Source organism: Thunnus albacares, chromosome 5 (assembly GCF_914725855.1).
Source record: "Thunnus albacares chromosome 5, fThuAlb1.1, whole genome shotgun sequence".
In the NCBI taxonomy this organism is placed as follows: Eukaryota; Metazoa; Chordata; class Actinopteri; order Scombriformes; family Scombridae; genus Thunnus; species Thunnus albacares.
In genome coordinates this window covers 31868108-31886498 of record NC_058110.1, presented here as the reverse complement: position 1 = coordinate 31886498, position 18391 = coordinate 31868108, and the positions used below count along the sequence as shown (strand labels likewise).

Genomic DNA, 18391 nt, shown 5'->3' with positions numbered 1-18391 from the left:
CTGTAGGTTTCTTTGAACCATTTTATAGTGAACCTTTTTCACTATAACATGAGCAGTTATTAGACTCATCACACACCTGTAATACCTCACTTGTAGCTGACGAACCAATAATTCACCAAACCCTACAGATACTAAAAAAAAGAGAACAAGTAAGAAAAATGTAAAGTTAGGAAAGAATGAAGAGGAGGTTGTTAATAGACGTTCAGAGCTCTTCACAATCAGCTCCAGTCCAGACATATTTTACTGAAAGCTAACATGGTGTTGAAGGTTGAATGAACCTGCATCTTTATCAGTAAAAATAATTATAAAGATAAAAAAAAGACTTGGATGGATTTTACCTTGAGATTGAGCTGCTTTATCTAAGAATAGACTGAGCTTCAGACAAGTGTTTAATTTGTGACTCATCTGAGTATTACACACATAAAACAATGATTAACATTAATGGAAAAAGATGAAGCCTTTCAAACTGTTTAAAGTACTCTTCAAATAAAATGTTAATGGCATTCAAACGATTATATTTGTGATAATGCAGTGGATATAAATATGTGATTCAGGGGAAATTCTGGTATTTTATACAGTCAGAGCAGAGATGTGGATTGATCTTCTGCAATGTGATTTTTATTTTTAATGGAAAAATCTTCAAATATTCTTCATACTTTCAAAGGTTGATCATAATACCCTTTGAATCACGCAATCATTGTTAGGTTTGAATACATTTATTACAGATATTTACTCTTGTTTCATGTACACAGGTGTTTGATTGATAGGAGCACGATATAAGGAATTCAAATAAATCTCCTCCTGACCTCATCAAGCTTTCAGAGATTCGCTGGTCCGGTGTGCGTCAGAGAGAAGGAATGTAGAGCTTTTACTTGATCCGAGAACTTAAATCAACGCTGGACTTTGTTTAAGGTTGTTATATCCAGCAGGTGTGTTATAGAGTAAAGCAGGTCTGTGTTTAAAGGCAGCAGGTGACTGAATGGTTCGACCCGCAGCTGCACTGCTGATATCATCACGACTGAGAGAAACCCAGGTTGCAGTTTAAAGGCCACAAAACACAGACTGTATTATGATGGAGAAGTGTTGGGGTACTCAGGCTGAAGTCAGGTGCATTTATTTAATGTGACTGTGTGCGATGATTGTTTTCTGTTTTGTTATATGTAATCTGTTCTCTCTTCTCTCTCTTGCAAAGGAAATCTTGATCTCGAAGAGATTTCTTGAATAAAAGTTTACTTCAGTTCTATATATGTAAAGGTAAAAAAACACAAAACCTCCTCAGAGTCAAAATAATTTGTTATTATCTAGAAATTATCATAATTAACAGTTTAAAGCGGACATATCATGCACATTTCCAGGTCTGTATTTTTATTCTGGGGCTCTACTAGAGTATCTTTGCATGATTTAAAGTTAAAAAAACTCCTTACTTATCTTATACTGGCCCTTTACGCAGCCCCTCAGTTCAGCCTCTGTCTGAAACAGGCCGTTTTAGCTCCTGTCTCTTTAAGGCCCGCCTCCTGATGAGCCCACTCTGTTCTGATTGGCCAGGCTACGCCAACAAACTATGAAACAAACTATAGTAGCAGGATTTCACTACTTTTTCTTGTTCTTTACTCAAAATGTCAACTTCTCTAATACATCCGTACATGTTTGTGCTGAAATATGAGTGGACAACGCAAACAACACATGGAGAAACCTTATCAACAACCTTAGCAACCAAGGCTACGGACGGACGGCCATTTATGGGCATGGACGATGAGCTGACAAAATAGAGAAAACTTTTTTAGACTTACAGGGAGCATTTCTACATATGTTAACCTCACGTTTTGGAAGTTTGACCATGTCTAACATAGATATCTGACATCATAACAGTATATAAATAACAGAAAATCACAGAACGCATACAGTATGTCCCCTTTAAGCAATGCAGATATTAGTTTTAGGCTTTCCAACATTATAGATGAAGCTGTAAGAATGATTGATGGTCCTTTAAGATGATCAATTCCAAAGTCAGCTGTTATTGGTGAACGTCAGATGAAATAATAAAATATTTAAACGTAATAATGATTTTTTTTTAAAGCTATTATGGTTACGGTTGAACTTGGCTACCTGGAGTTTATTTTTTAACAGTTTAATAGTGAAGCATTAAGCTTCACATCTTCTCTCGTCTCTCACTGATCTTCAGTCTAATATCACTGAACCAGAAATGTTCGCACGACTATCTTGTTGAGAAATAGTGGAAAAACTGCCTCAAACTGCATACCTTCAGCTTCTGAACAAGATAAAGTTTGAGATTTAACATACACATCCTGTAGTTAAGCATATCCGTGTATCTGACAGGGCTAAAGAAGAAAAAACAAATCGGCGTGTTAAACTCCCCGAGGCAGGAATACTGTCAAGATGTCAAACTATGATGATTACATTTCTATCCAAGTCGCAGAGAGCATGACTGTGGAATGCAACCACTAAAATTTATCAATCAATGTCTCACCTGTAACCAAAGATCTGTTCTAAAATATTGCTACTTTGCTAATCTTTCATAGTAATATTTTTTCCAACTGCAATGTTTGCTTTTCGCTCGTCATTTCTCAAAAGTTCCCCCTCTTTTCTCTTCTCATCTATCATGCATTGACACTGACATTAGTTTCAACATTTGCTTTCCTTTTCTCACCTCTATGTTTCACTCTTCAATGAGTTTTACGGTCTGTTTCATGGCTCTTCCCCCACATTATTCAATTTTATTAATTTTCTCCCATTTTTCCAGTATTTTTCTTCACATCCCACCATCCATATTTCAGTTTTCTCAATGCTTTATCCCATCTTTACATTTTTCTTCATCTCGTTCAGTGGTTCCCTGCAGGTTAGTCTGTAAAACTGACACTTTCCTCATCAGTCTTTTGACTTGTGGCCCCTTAAAACACAGCGCTGCCTACCTGCGAGCCGCTATCAGCAGCTTTATATGCCGTAGTGGTGCAACGGATCGTAGTTGATCCATGATCCGTACAGATAGCCCCCCACTCATTTAAGACAACGTAAACAAACTGCTGTAAGTACAAGTAATGGACAGACAGCGTGTCGTTAACAGGGATTTTGAAGAGCAACGACCAAACCAGCATCTAACGGGTCCACAGTGACGTCTGTAGATATGTTACCTGATGTTTACTGTGCTGCAGCTGAGCAGCTAATTAGCTACATAGCTGCTAACTGACGTCAGCGGTGCACTTTTCCCCGCTGAATGTTTGTTTTATGGCTCATTCAACAAGCTGCAGGACAAGACGTGTGTTCATGTTTGTAAGTTATCAAGTTGTGATGATGTGGACACAGACTTGTTGTTTCATTCACTACCATGTTTAAAAGAGGAAGGTATCAGGCCTCATATTGCAATTTAATTTAACAATTGAGCGTTGAGTATTTTATATATTTTAAGATTTTATATAAACATTGGTCATCTTGAATGTCGTTTTCATTTAACACCATGGACAAAAGAAAGCAAAGTTTTATTTATTCCTACCCCCCTTTTTTTTTTTTTGCTGATCCCTAAAATGATCTGATCCGTGACTCAAATCCGTGATACGATCCGAACCGTGAGTTTTGTGATCCGTTGCACCCCTAATATGCCGTGTAGTAAAGAGAGGAGCTTTGCACTTCTACAACATTGTCAGAGATATTGTCTTTTTCATTCCACACATGCCCAGTGCCTACATTTCCCAACAACGCTCAACTAAACTTGATTCACTCGACTGTACAGGTTGAGGTGTGTTATGCTAGTAGCGTCTAATGTAGCCTTGGGAACGGGCTAATCTCACTTCTTTGTAACTCCACACCCACAGATTTTTATTTATTTATTTTTTTTTTACATTTTCAAACTTGTAGCGTTCAGCCCACTGACCGACGCTGATTCAATCCACCCTAACTTGATTCACTCGACTGTACAGGTTGAGGTGTGTTATGCTAGTAGCGTCTAATGTAGCCTTGGGAGCGGGCTAATCTCACTTCTTTGTAACTCCACACCCACAGATTTTTTTTTTTTTTTTACATTTTCAAACTTGTAGCGTTCAGCCCACCGACCGACACTGACTCAAGTGATACTTCAGGCGGTTTATCAGATTTCATAGAGCTCACTCTTGAGACACAAAAGGCTTTATACTACTGTTTACACATATACAGTGATACTCCCCAACACCTGTAAACAGACTCTGATGTGTAAATTTGGTTCCCTTTCAAGTGGAGAACTGGTTTCACCTTGTTCAGGGTGTTTTTTTTCATTGGATTGGGTGGCAGCAAGGCAGAAAAAGAACACTTAATACTCCACGTTTGAGTTAATTTTGTTATTAAAGTCAGATAAATGCAAAGAAATATGTAAACCTTCATATCGAACGCCTCGTCTTTGTTCAAGTAATACATGTTGCACCTGCATTCCTCTTATATGCCATCATTTATTCGTTATTATATTGTATGTTGACACTGCCTTGAGTAAATACGATGTAATTGAAGTACTTCAAAAGGCTTGAATAGACATGAAACAAGAGTTTGCGCAACTGTGCCACCAACAGCGACCTGAGGCGAAAGATAGAAACCTGATAAAACAACTGAGCGGTTCACTTTTCACATTGCAGGTTATTTTTTTTCATGACTTAAAGTGGTCTGAAAGCTGATTTGAGCCTTAAACTTCCTTCTTCTGCACAGCGACGACAGCTGAGGCTCACGGGTGTCATAGTATTTAGTGCTATCTCCCATGCCGTGCTAATAAAAACTAAGAAATGAGTTTCTTTTAAAAGAAAACTTTAAAATGGGAATTTATGGACTTCTGGAAGTAGCTGCTCTTCCCATGTGATAAAAAAAAAAGAAAAAAATCTGAGAAACATTTTATGGCAGTAATGTCATTTTTTTTTTCTCATCTTACATATGTTCTCACAACCCCTGGAGAGATCCTGACCTCCAGGTTAACAACCAAAAACAGAGCCACCTGCGTCTCTCTATCTACTGTCAGTTAAATCACAGATTAAATATCTCCTGTGGGATGTTGCTGTGTATTTCCTTTTACTGTACATCAACATATATATATCTGATATATCTTACCTCCTCTCCCCTGTCTCCCCTCTCCACCCTCTAAAATCCCTTCTTTCCTCCCCAAATTCCCTAAATCACTCATGTACAACAACATGGAAAAAAAAAAAGTTACATCACCAGCTTTACAAGGAAGCAGAGACCTTCAACAAGTCTGTACGAGTGTGTGTGTTGATACATGTGTGATCGTCTGTACGTTTGTGGGTAAGAGAGAGTGCATGTGTGTGTGTGTGTGTGTGTGTGTGTTTACATGCACACAACAAAAGACAGACAGTGAACAATGTTTATAGGCGGATATGTGACTGTTCATGTGTGTGTGTGTGTGTGTGACTGATGTTGGATTTGACAGAGTAATGATGGCTTATTGTAAAATCCCGCACAGCCTGCAGGTAGCTAAACTACACACACACACACATGCTTACGTATTATTAAATTAATAACACACTGCCCACTTCCACCTTTATCAGAGACCTACTTATCAAGAAATTCACCTACACACACACACACAGTCTATGGTTCACCCACATGTATTAGAGCAAGCTCCGTCTTGTTCCGTCTGCCTCTACAATACAAAACTAAAAAGGTGAGACAGGAAATTTATTTGGAACCGAGTTGTAATCAGAAAATATATCTTCCTCTCCGCCTCTGGCTATTTCTCTGCCCTGCAATCGCATAAACTACCTGAGGAAAGTAACAATTTCTCTTTACCTCTTCCTGTCATCCCCGTCTGTTACGTATAGATGCCTCATTCCTTTCCCTGCTTGTCCCTGCAGATGTCCTGTTCCTCTGTGTTTAAATGTTTAAACCGTCATATGCTTTGTTTCCATCTTTTGTGTTAAGCGATGACTTTGGTGAAAGGGGTTAAACCACATGTCATCCCTCTTTTCTCTCCCTGCATTTTCTGTCGCAATCAAAAACAAATTCTTTCTTCATAAATTGTATATTTAATATCTTTTATATCTGATATGCATATGATCTCTGACTCAGCACCTGACTGGAGTTACAATCTGCCACTTCTTTGTCTGAGACAATGACAATAAAGCTTGTTTGACTGCTTAAGTCTCATCATGTATTATTGCTAAAATACACTATACTGTGTTATGCTCAAAACAAAACTGAGATTAACATATTCATATATGGTTGATTTGATAAATACAGCTTTGATTGCTGCAGTGCTTACTGGCTGAACTGATCAAAACCTTCACAAGGCTTCATTCACTGCGCTGAGTCACACAATCATCTGCAACTGGTCAACCATGTCACATAACAAGTGTAGTGTAGTCCATTTTGTCCACTTTATATTATTTAGATTGTTTATTTTGTTCTTCTGATTGTTCTGATTATTTACAGATGACTGTGTTAATGTGAATGTGCACTGTGAATTTGTATTTAAGTAACCTTAAAATGAAAACTGACACTGGCCTTCATCCAATAGAAGAGCAATATTCCACTGACGGAAGATAATTTACTTGATTTCAGATGTCAAGTTGGCTCTAGACTCTTCATTTTTTCTGACATGGCTTCTTGCTTCAGATTTGACACTAATGGCATGAATTTGATTTTCCATCTGTAGACTCTCAAAATGATTTTTGACTCGTTCCTGAACACTTGGAACTGGGTCTTAGTCAAATCTCTGGTGGCAAAAGACATTTATCTAAATGAAAATGTTGCAGATTAGCATTTTTGTTTCACTGCATTCTTGTTTTTCTCTTGTATCTTAATTGCATTAAAGGTATGCAGGTACAGATAGACAGAGCTGGCACCCAATGAAACCACAACCAGAATAATTAAAACCATGGCGCTTCAGATCAGTTGTAGCTCGGGGGCATGAACTGCAGAGATGAGTGAGTGTGTGTTTAAATATGTGTTGGTGTGTGAATAGTTAGACGCATCTGAGTATGTAATATCGTAAATCATTTTTATGACCTGGTGTGTTTACCAAGATTTGCACATATCTTTTTCAGTCAAGGACACAAACTAACTAACACATACACACACACATCTCTCTACTGTCGCAATCAAAAATAAGAATTGCTTTTCATTTCATTTGATATTTTTGTGAATCTGTCAAAGCTTAAACAGTATATGTTTATTCTCATCCACAGGTTTCTCTTGCTAGAAGAGATCATGATCTCAATAAGATGACCTGTTTAAATACAGGATAAAAAAAAAGAAACAAACATCCTGAAAAAACAAAAAAACAAAACAAAGTTTTTGAGCAGTTTAAACACTGTTCTAAATGTCTGTGTAAGTTAAAGTTAATTTATTTAAAGTGCAAAATCACACCAGGTCTCAATACACTTTACAGCAGTAAAGCAATGTTAAAAGAATTGAACAATATTAAAAGAATTGAGGAAGGACGACAAAACGATAAATTATGGAAAATTTAAAGAGGGTCCAAAACAAAGAAAACCATCTGAAGTAGCCCATCATGTGACACACGCACGTTATCACATCACTACCAATGAAAGCAGGAATGCAGATATTAGCTGTTCTACAGCCCAACAAACGCACCCCGAGGTCTAGAGCAATACAGACTATATCCAATCCACACCACTGGTGTTAAAGCAGGTCATATGATTGCAAGAATATGTATGTTTTGAGTCTAGATTTAAAGATTTCAACCGAGGTAGCTTCCCTGATTGTAAGAGGTAGCCGGTTCCAGAGATAGGGAGCTCGGTAGGAGAACGCTCGACTGCCTACTGATTTTTTTCTTGATTCTAGATCAGAGTGCACGAGGAGGAGTATAAGGGGTGATGAGGTCAGAAAGATATGATGGTGCAAGCTCATGTAGTGATTTATAAGCTAAGAGAAGCACCTTAAAAGTCGGATCTGGCTTGGATTGGGAGCCAGTGAAGACAGATTACGATTGCAGTAATATGGTCAAATTTTCTAGTTCTAGTTAGTATTCTGGCAGCATTTTGCACAAGTTGTAATTTTTTAATACTGCAGCTAGGTAGACTAGAGAAGAAGCCATTACAGTAATCTAGTTGTGAAGAAACAAAAACATGTGTTAGATTTTCCCTAATGTGTACATCGAATGAGAGAGCTGAATCAAAAATAACACCAATGTTTTTAACTGTGGAGCTCTGGGTAATTATGCGGTCCCCGAAGTTTAGAGTAAAGTCTGCAAGAAGAGGGAGTTGGATCTTTGGGCCAACAACTAGCATCTCAGTTTTACTGGCATTTAGTCATAACAAGTTTTGTGACATCCAGTTTGTAACAGCGACTGGGCATAATTCAAGATTTGCAATTTGTGAACGATCATCAGGTCTAATTGGTATGTAAATCGGGGTGTCATCCGCGTAACGGTGAAATTTGATACCGTAGCTGCCATAAAATTTCACCAAGAGGTAGCATGTACACACTGTATGTAACTGCTGTTTAAGGTATATTAAACAGCAGTTAACTCTAGCAACAATACACCATCATCATGCCAGTCAAACTAAATTAACCTTGAGTTAAACTGACTACAAACACACTTTAAAAAATGGACAAAAATTTGAACACACCTTGACCCTGGTATATAACCACAAACGCATTCTGAAGTGTCCTGACATAGAAAAAAGGGACTTTAGTGGAGGAAATGCCACTCCAAGAATTTTATATACTTTCATACATATTTATTTCTGGTCTATTTTGTCCCTTTTATTTTGTTTAGATCAATTGTTCTTCTGATTATTCTGATTATTTACAGAATGAATCAGTTTGAGCCTAAACTTTCAGATGTCGTTCAATGACTGTAAATGTGAATTTGCATTGTAAATTTGTATTTAAGTAACCTGAAATCATAACTGACACTGGCCTTCATCCAATAAAAGAGCAATATTCCACTGACAGGATATTTTAATTGATTACAGATGTCGAGTTGGCACTAGACACTTCATTTGTTCTGACTCGGCTTTCTGCTTCAGATTTGACACTAATGGCCTGAATTTGATTTCCATCTGTAGACTTTCAAACTGATTTCTGACTTGTTCCTGAACACTTACTTGTGTTAAAAGGTATGCAGGTAAAGATAGACAAAGCTGGCACCCAATGAAACCACAACCAGAATAATTAAAACCATGCTGCTTCAGATCAGTCATAGCTCAGAGGCATGAATTTAGTGATGTGTTTTTTGCAGAGATGAGTGTGTGTGTGTGAGCAGGTAGACGCATCTGAGTCTCTGTAATATCATATAAATCATTTTTATGACCTGCTGTGTTTACCGAGATTTCATCTTTGTTCAGTCGAGGATACAAACAAACACGCGCACACACACACGTAGCTAAACTTCATAAGTTGAGTCAAAACAATGTTGGTGTTCTGCAGGTCTGTGAGTCATGACAGTGCACTCTGATTGTGTGTGTGATATTCATTCGTCCTTTGAAGGCTGGGTGCAGATTTGAGTCTTACTTGTAGGGGTCGTTGGGTTCCTTGGCGTTGCAGGCCTCAGCGTGACCGTTACACACACATCGTCCTCCGATACTGATGTCCTTGATACTGTAGTAATACTGTAGAAAAATAATAATAGTACACAACATGAGTCATTACCAACATGTTGCCATTTATAATGTTTTAATTAAATGTTAAAGCTAAACACAAGTTTTGGATCTATATAGGACACATCAGATTCTCATTTGTTGATGCTAACTCTCTGGACCCGCCGTTTACAAGTTAAACCAACAACTTAAAAAAAAGGAATAGTTTGGGAAATAGCTAACCTGACTCTCACAAAAGTTAAAAAATACACCTACCAACACCTGTAAGGCTGATTGTTTAATCAACAATTGTGATATCAATCTTCACATTAGAATCTCAGTGAAATGGCAAATACATGTGAGTATATTTCCCAAAACTATTCCTTTAAATTATAGTGAAAATCCTGAATCATGTTTCCAGAAATACCAAATGTGTCATTTGCTGAAATTCTCCAGATTAAAAAACATTTACACATTTAAACCCCGATCAGACAGAGCACTTTTTAGCAGCCCTTTGGAGGCTTTTTGTGATTGTTTTCAATTAGAGTGAAGCTTTTTGCTCACTGCTTTTGTGTTGCTGAGTGCCTCACATTTGTTGCACTATGCGCCCTGAACGCCTCATGTTGAGAAAACTCAGAGCAGAAAAATGCCTAATGTTATTAGCGTTTTTTTCCCCCATTGTCCAATCGGATGAAATGAGAGGCGGGCCTTGTGTGGTGGTGATGATAACAAGTGGAGACAACAATCATGGAGGACAAACTAGCGGTAGCTGTTGCTGGATACTTGGAGCTATAGGACTTTACCGACCGTAGTTACCATGATGTGAACAGAAAGCAGCAGGCCTGGAGTGAGTTTACCTCACAGTAAAATAACAGTTAGGCTAAGGTACAGGTGATTCAGTGGTTGCCTAGCAATAATTAAAAAAAGATGCAGCCAGCTGTTCTTTTTTTAAATTGTAGGCTTCGACAAAAAAGGCAGTGCACCTCACATTTTGCAACCTGCAAAGTCTGAACTGCCTTAAGTGGAGCTTAGGGTGATTTAAGCGGAATTAAGAAGTTCATAAATGTAAAGTACTTAAAATACTGTATCAGAAAATTGATATTTACATCCATAAAACATTTTTTACATATATGGAGCTACAAACAGCCAGTAATGTAAGTTATATTCAGAAGTAAGTCTTATGCTCTTGCTGTCAATCATTACTAAATCAATGTCTTGCGTTGTTTTACCCTTCGGGTGACGGTGGGGTCGCGGAGAGCCTTTCCCATCAGGTGACCCAGCAGCGTGTTGGTTCTCAGGAAGCGGAGCCTGATGTTGGTGGCCTTGGTGAACTCCCTCAGCACTGGCGAATAGGAGAAGTTCATCGCTCCGGGACGCCCGTTCACCAAGGACACCACGATCTGATAGAAGAGGAGGAAAACATAAACATTACAGCCTGAGATTTCCAGTAAGCACTGGGAGGGATAACATCAACCAAATCAAGCACAAAACTGGTTTTGTTGTTTTGGTTTTTTTTTTGCAATCTGTGGCAGATTTACAGTAAAATTATAATGATGTTCCTGATCTCTGAAAAAAGACAAAACAACAACAGGGCTGCAACAAACCATTTCTTTCATTATTGATTATTCTGCTGATTCTTTTGTCAAGAAATTGATTAATTGTTGGTTTTATAAAATGTCAGAAATTAGAGAAAAATGAACGTCCATCACAGTTTTCCAGAACTCAAGGTGACGTCTTTAAATCGCTTGTTTATGTCCAACCAACACTTCAAATATTCAGTTTCAAATAAGACAAGAAAAAAGCAGCAAATCCTCACGTTTGAGTTGTTTAAGTCACTTTTAAAGCAAAACTGCCAAACATGTCCCAGTTCTAGCTTGTTATTTGTGAGGATTGTGCTTCTATTCTGTATCTTGTGTGATAGTAAATTCAATATGTTTGGATTTTGGACAGGAAATTTGATGACATCACCTTGGACTTTAGGAAACGGTGACGCACATTTTTTCACTGTTTTCTTGCATTTTATGGACCAAACAGTGAACTGACGGAGTATTATGTGAGTGTTTCGTATACAGACTCACCTCTCCGTTTTCCAGCGGCACTATACGCGAGTACTCAGTGGTGCAAACGATGTCATTATCATTGTTGATTCTCTCGATGGTCCTCTGTCCGAAACGCTCGATACAGTCCGACTTAGAGGCTACACACACACACAGACAGATGAGAAAGAGTCAGAGAAAGGGGGGAGAGAAGAAAAGAAAAGCTTATAATCAGTTACAACCACATATTTGGAAGCGTGTGAAGGTCCCCTCGTGTTAAAACTTCAGCAGTTTAAACCATCTTGTGGCATTTTAATGATGTGTCTCAGTGTAATAATTAGAGGAGGGTCCGACTCGGTCGAGCTGTATGTTTAACCCGACACCCCTCCTTAAATATACACCTCAGCTACAACTTCACAACAGCTGGAAGTGACAATAATCAGCGTCCACTGACTACACCGACATGGTATAACTCTTTAAACCCAGCCTGCTGTAAACCTGATTCAAACCCCAAATCCAGGATCTGACTATATTTTCTTTTTTTTTATCCATCAGTGAATCATTTAGGCAATAAAGACGTTAAACAGTAACTCTGTAGGAGCATTTTTTGCTTGAAAAATGACAACTAATTATCAAAATTGTAGCTGATTAGTGTTCTGTTAATAAACTAAACTCTTAAAGCAATAGAAATAATCCAAAATTCAGCCGCTTTACAGAAATCAGATATAAAAGATATCAATCTGGAGAGTCTACACGGCTGGTTGGATCTTAATGAAAAAGATGTTATGTGTTCATCGCTCTCTCTCCTTTTTTTTCTGTTTCTTTCTCTCTCTGTGCTGTGAAGATAAACTGTGTTTCAGGTGCTGTATAAAGAAAAGTTGAGTTAAGTATGCTACCAATAAGCTCCCAGTATATAAATGCTAATGTGACAAAGACTTATGTCGAGCAGTTGTGAGGTCAAGTTTCAGTGATCATCTCATTTTATTTCATTGTATAAATATCGTTCTGTTTCTCTGGCTTTAGACATCCACAGTCTTTTAATGAATTCATTAAACTGTAAAAGGATGTTTGACAGTATGAGAGAGAAGTTCAGCCTGAGTCAGAAGTCACATTGTTTCTTCATGAAGAGACATTCCTGCAATAGTTTCACTTTATCTTAAGATTCGTCCTGACATAGAAGGAGAGTGAATAACCATGAACAACAAGACAAAGAGGAGGAGAGAAACTCTGGTTTTATAATGCCAAGATGCAAAATCCAGCCGTACTGGAGTTTATTTGTGCATATGTGTGTGTGTGTGTGTGTGTGTGTGTGTGTGTCTAACAGCTGCAGCCGAGTCCAATGGTTCTGAGATTTACAGCTTTGAGGTCAACATCAATTTATTCCTCATTATTTACTATCCTGCCTTCTCTCAGACTGTTTCATGTTGGAGAAGCTTCTTTCATCAATGCTGCTCCACAGTTGTCATGTGAACCTATAAAACGCATCTACAGTACAGTTCATTCAACTTGGTGAAGAGAAAACTGTTAAAAACATCAAATTATTTATTAAGCTGAGTTTTCAGGTAAAGATGGAGGTAAAGACTCCAGGTTGTCAGCTGAGTCAGGTTAACGATGATCAGACAAGCACATGTGATCCAGCTCTGGTACAAACATGGCTGCTGGATTTTGGGAGTGCAGGATTGAGCTGAAAATCAGCTCCAGTTAGCAGGATTAAGGTCAGCTGTGAGCCGGTGTCAGTCTACAGCTTTGACCTTCATTTCAGCTGCTTTTGGATGCTTTTAGGCCAAGAATTTTCATTTTCAGGCAAATACGCAACATAACTAAGACATGTGATTAATTGAAACATCAGAGCAGAAAAAGATCATCTCCTAAACAGCAGAAAGTGTTTGGTAATGTTTTGTACTCTACAAACTAAATTTTTAATGTGTCGTGACTGGTTTCTGGCTGCATAGTCTTTTACTTTACTCAGTTTTACTGTTTTCTTTTTGTTTTTTTTTAAAGGAAAGTTCAAGATCTACTATTTTCACTGACCTCTTAATCTGGTATGAACAACCTTGAGCAGACAGACATTCAGTGCAGGGAACACATTTACACATTCATATGTGTTGCCTGCTGTCTGTTGCTCTGCCCATCTACAATCAGTCCACAATGAGGTACACCTGGCCCAGTGAGGAAGGGGTTGAGGTTTCTTGATTGTGGACTGCTGGTCTTTCCTCTCAGCCTGGGATTTTATGTTTTTTTAGTTTTTCTGTTGTATTTTGATTGTTTACAGCATTTATTTAGTGTTCTGGTTGTTTTGTATGTTTTTCATTAATAAATCCCATGGTTTGGGTGTTTTACAAGGTTGTTAAGAGTTTTAAATTGGGTAAATGGTGGATTGTTGTAGGGCCGACCGAGGGTTGGGCGTAACAACCACATTACTGTAAATCTACACATACATGCAGCAGATCAATAACCAGGTAACTTTTTTTTTTTGGTGTGTGTGTGTCCGTGTCGGAGCAGCCTGACAGGCAAACGGACAGTTAACATTGTTTTAGCTTCAGTTTTCAGTTTGGATGGAATCATTTTAAATAAGAGGACATACAGCACCGTGTAATGATCTGTGATCTATAACGTGCTTTCTCTGTCTGCAGTCTATTGTTATGGATGTACACACTTATTTTAAAAACCGGTGCTCTCCAGGAGAAATTTAGCTGAGAAAATCAAGTTTCTTGTTTACTTAACACTTCAGAAATCAGCTTTCTTGAGAAAGCAAACTGTAACCTGGTTACTTAAGTGCATGTAAACATAATGATTAAGCTCCTGTGAGTATACTGGTATATTAGCCTTCATCAACATATTCAACGGTGAGAACATACTGAGCTGAATCGTCAGCGTAAAGGTGAAGTTTACTGAAGGGTTTCACAGTTAAGATGTCCTACAAACCATCAAGATTTCAGTTATCTACCAGTCTTCTTGGAGACCTGGATCAGCTTTCAATGATGCAAATTAATGCCAGGTCACTACTACTGTTAAAACACACACACAAGAACCAGACCCGACCCAAACCCCCCCCCCCCCCTTGTCTGTTTCACTCAGGTGAACATCAAGCTGTGACCTGCTGGCAGACATGCCTGGAATTCCCCTCCAGCTCACCTGGACTGACAGCTGCCGTAACCAATCAGCTGGCAGCTCTTTGATGTAATGACCCCCCCCCCCCCCCCCCCTCCCCAAACCCCTCAACTCCCCTCCGATCTGACCAACAAACCAACCAACCAATCAGCCGCCTTCCCTCGGGGCTGCTGTTTCACTCTGAGATTAGAGGGAGAGAATTAAATCCCGCCCTGAGGGAGGTTAGGAAAGCATGAAGTGATGCTGATGGAATCTCACTCGGTTTGGTCCTGATATCCAAACATCTGGACTCTCACACGTGTGTATGTACGTGATGTATAGGTGAATAGTGTCTTCTACTCACAGGCGAAGTACTGCCAGGGTTGATAGGTCAACCCGAAGTCGATGGATCTCTCCAGAACCCAGAGATCCGGACGAGGAGAGTTGGCGAACTTAATCAGCACGTAAGCCACATGAAAGAGCTGCAGAGACACAAAGAGAAGAAGAAGAAATTCCTGTTAAATTACATATTCAAATATAGTTATTGTTGGATTGTTCCTGAACATTGCAGCTAAATGAAGCGAGTGATTTACTCAACATTACAAATGACCTCTGAGGTAATAATACACACACCACAAATACAAATATATTAATACTTATAAAAATATTCACCTTGAAAGGAATAAAACCAGTTTCTGTTTCTTTATTCATGCATTCATCACAAGAAAAATCACAGAAGAAGTTTTTTACAAAACTTTGGGGCTGCAACTAACAATATTTCATTATCAATCAATCGTTCAGTCTATAAAATGTCAAAAAGGTCTGTAAAAACTGTCCATTAATTACTCCGAGCCCCCAAGATGACTTTCAAATATCTTGTTTTGTTTGACCAACAGTCTAAAACCCAACAAGAATTCACTTTACAACGATACAAAACAGAGAAAAGCAAAAAACCCTCACATTTAAAAAGGATTTTTGGTGTATTTTCCTTGAAAAATCACTGAAACAATTAATCAATTATTAAAATCGTTGCTGATTATCTCTCTTTTGATTGATTGACTCTAATCTCAGCCTTTAAAATCAGAGCTGATTGGTTGTGAGGGATAATGCATCCTTCATGGATAAAAATATGTTTAATTGGGATTTAAAATGGAGTTTAATGTTCATTTAGAGAGCGGAGAAGCAAAGCTGAGAGAGGAGGAAAGGAAAGGATGAAAAATTAAAAGGGAAACAAAAAAAAAAAGCGGGTAAAGAGAAGAGAAAACAACAGGAAAAGCGAGCCGCCTCGTCGACCCCTGCGACGACCCCGAACGGTTGACCTGTGAAACTTCTCCCCTCCGAGGAGACGTCACATCAAAACCAACTACAGTACGTCTCGATCTATCACGTCGTGTTACATGTCACGAGTCAAAAAAAAAAAAAAAAAAAAAAAAAGCTGATTCCTGTCACTAATGAGCACCAGATGCTCCCTTCATCACACACTCTCCATCACATAGAGACTCTCCGGTTTCAGCTCGACCGTAGCCTCTTCTCCTTTCGTTTGTCATCCCTCATTCATTTCCTGAAAGGCCCTGAGGCTGGTTAAACGGTGATGACAAACTGCTCTCATGGGTTTAGCGAGAGAGAAAGAGAAAGAGAGAGAGAGAGGGAGAGAGAGAGAGAGCTCAGCTGCACTGTTTTGTCTGTCAGACCTTGAAATCACTCCCCAGTTGAAACAGAACACACTGAAATAACATAATGACGCACATAATAACATTATAACGAATCACGATCGCCTCCTCTGAGTGTGTGTGTGTGTGTGTGTGTGTGTGTTGATAGCTGTGATGATTTTAGTATGTATGTAAGTAATTGAAACTATTCACATTATCATCTCTCTTGGGTTCTTGACTTAATATTTGAGTTTAAATGCTGCACTTGATGCCAAAATATTCCTCATGATACATGAAACTGTGTTTTATTATAGACAGAGGAAATATCTCACAAGTCAACACTTTTTCTAACATTAAAAATCTGTCGTTGTTTCTTTCTTGTTTTCATTAAATAAATTGAGGGTGAGAACAGTTTGACAGCTTACAGGAACATTTGATTCACTGCTACACAACCATTTTTTTTCCTCAGGGGACAAATAAAGTGATTAATTTGATGACATCATTCATGAAATGTAGGGCTCAGAATCAGGATCAAGTGATTTGACGATGGGTACTTTTTGACTTTTAGGGTGAAGCCTGAAACATTTCTACGTGCCATCTTTCATTTTAAATGCAACCAGACAACCAGCATTTTTCCTCATTTTTTAAAAGATTATGATTTAAAGTCTAAAGATGCAAACGAGTGTTTCAGAGCCTCGGCTTTAACGGTCGATAGGTTGAAGCACAAAGCTTCCTGTCGCTTTGATTCTGTCACTTTATATTCAAACATTTGACCTTTTTTTTCAATTTTCTTCTGTATGTTGTGCTGTTTTTTTTTCCTTCTTTGATAATTTTCTTTAATACTTCTTTAATATTTTACAGTTTACGTCATTGTCTCTTGAGCTGTAATGTTTCAAAGTTATATATATATATATATGACAATGGTTCAAACTGACATCTCTTTATATATCTTTTTTATAGATTCTGCTTCTTCCAGATCCTCCTTGAAGTTGTATCACACATACTGAACGAATATTTAATGCTAAGATGCCTTTTTAATGGCTTCATAAGTACGAAATTTGCATCTCTTGCAACAACAGTTACTGTGCAGGAATTTAACTTTTGTGGAGAAGAACAAACACATTTTTACAGCTTTAAAATTTGTTGGGAGAAATTTCCAGGTATGTGAAACATTTCTCTCTGCTGCTGCTTCAAAGAGCAAAACTGTATCTATCTGAAGGTGTTTATCTCCTTCCACTGCCTCCGAATGTGTCTGCGGTGCCTTCAAATGTACATTCTCTGTGTGCACATACAGTCCTGATACAACAGACGCAACATTAGACTTTACAGTGTAAAAGCTGCACGGAGCTGATGTAGACAAACTGCTTGTGTGTAAAAAAAAAAAAAACACTTTCTGTTCATGTTCCTACAAGTTCAAGCTGCTCTTTGTCTCACCACACTCTCTCTCTCTCTCTCTCTCTCTCTTTCATCATCCATCACAGTTGAGTTCGGCCTGTGATCTCCAGACTTCCTCCTTTTGACGGGCCAGCTCTGTCTGAGGTGACGACAACACGGAAAGCACACAAACACTACAACTACTCCTCCATTGCTGAGGAATGCCACAAGTGTGTGTTTCAGGCTGACGAATGAGAGGAAAGGATGATGAAGGAACGGAGGAGGACAGGAACGTGTCATCTTTTCTCTTGTTGACAGAGGAGACTCGAGTTCATCCATCAATCCTCCATTCCTACCATACCATTTGTACTCCGTTACTAGAAAGAATAGAAGAATAATTATTCAACTTCTGACGTAATTTCGACAACTTCAGAAACAATAAAAAGACTCAAACTGAGTAAAAAGTGAGTAAAATGTGTCTTTCATTCCCCAAAAAGACACAAACTATGTTGGAATATCTTTCAATATGTGCAAGAAGCAAATAATTAAATCATCTGTGGCCTACGGTCAAAAAAACGGTTATTAGAGATTTCTTTATCCGCTGTAACTTTGTTTTTAGATGATCAAATGAAAGAATTCTACTTCATATGTATCCACCAAACCTTGGCTCAACGACAGACGGAGGCTTCGCCAAACACACATATATATATATATA

General features: G+C 38.3%; 1 protein-coding gene and 1 long non-coding RNA gene across 4 annotated transcripts in view; one reads left to right on the top strand and one right to left on the bottom strand.

Moving 5' to 3' along the window:
• The window catches only part of lama5 (laminin, alpha 5), a 120474-nt gene that overhangs the window by 59648 nt on the left and 42435 nt on the right, over positions 1-18391 (bottom strand). For both annotated transcript variants that reach the window (XM_044351374.1, XM_044351373.1), the window contains exons 3-6: positions 15018-15135; positions 11606-11724; positions 10757-10927; positions 9463-9560 (exon numbers count right to left, since the gene is read on the bottom strand). In XM_044351374.1, the coding sequence (XP_044207309.1) occupies positions 9463-9560; positions 10757-10927; positions 11606-11724; positions 15018-15135 (506 nt within the window). The remainder of the gene's footprint in view (positions 1-9462; positions 9561-10756; positions 10928-11605; positions 11725-15017; positions 15136-18391) is intronic.
• On the top strand, positions 12655-18187 carry LOC122982220. Of its 2 annotated transcripts, XR_006403419.1 has the most exons (4): positions 12655-13278; positions 13367-13452; positions 17263-17462; positions 17784-18187. It is a non-coding gene; the product is annotated as an uncharacterized LOC122982220 (long non-coding RNA). The 2 variants fall into 2 exon arrangements; XR_006403418.1 differs by having other exon boundaries at positions 12655-13452; positions 17784-18184.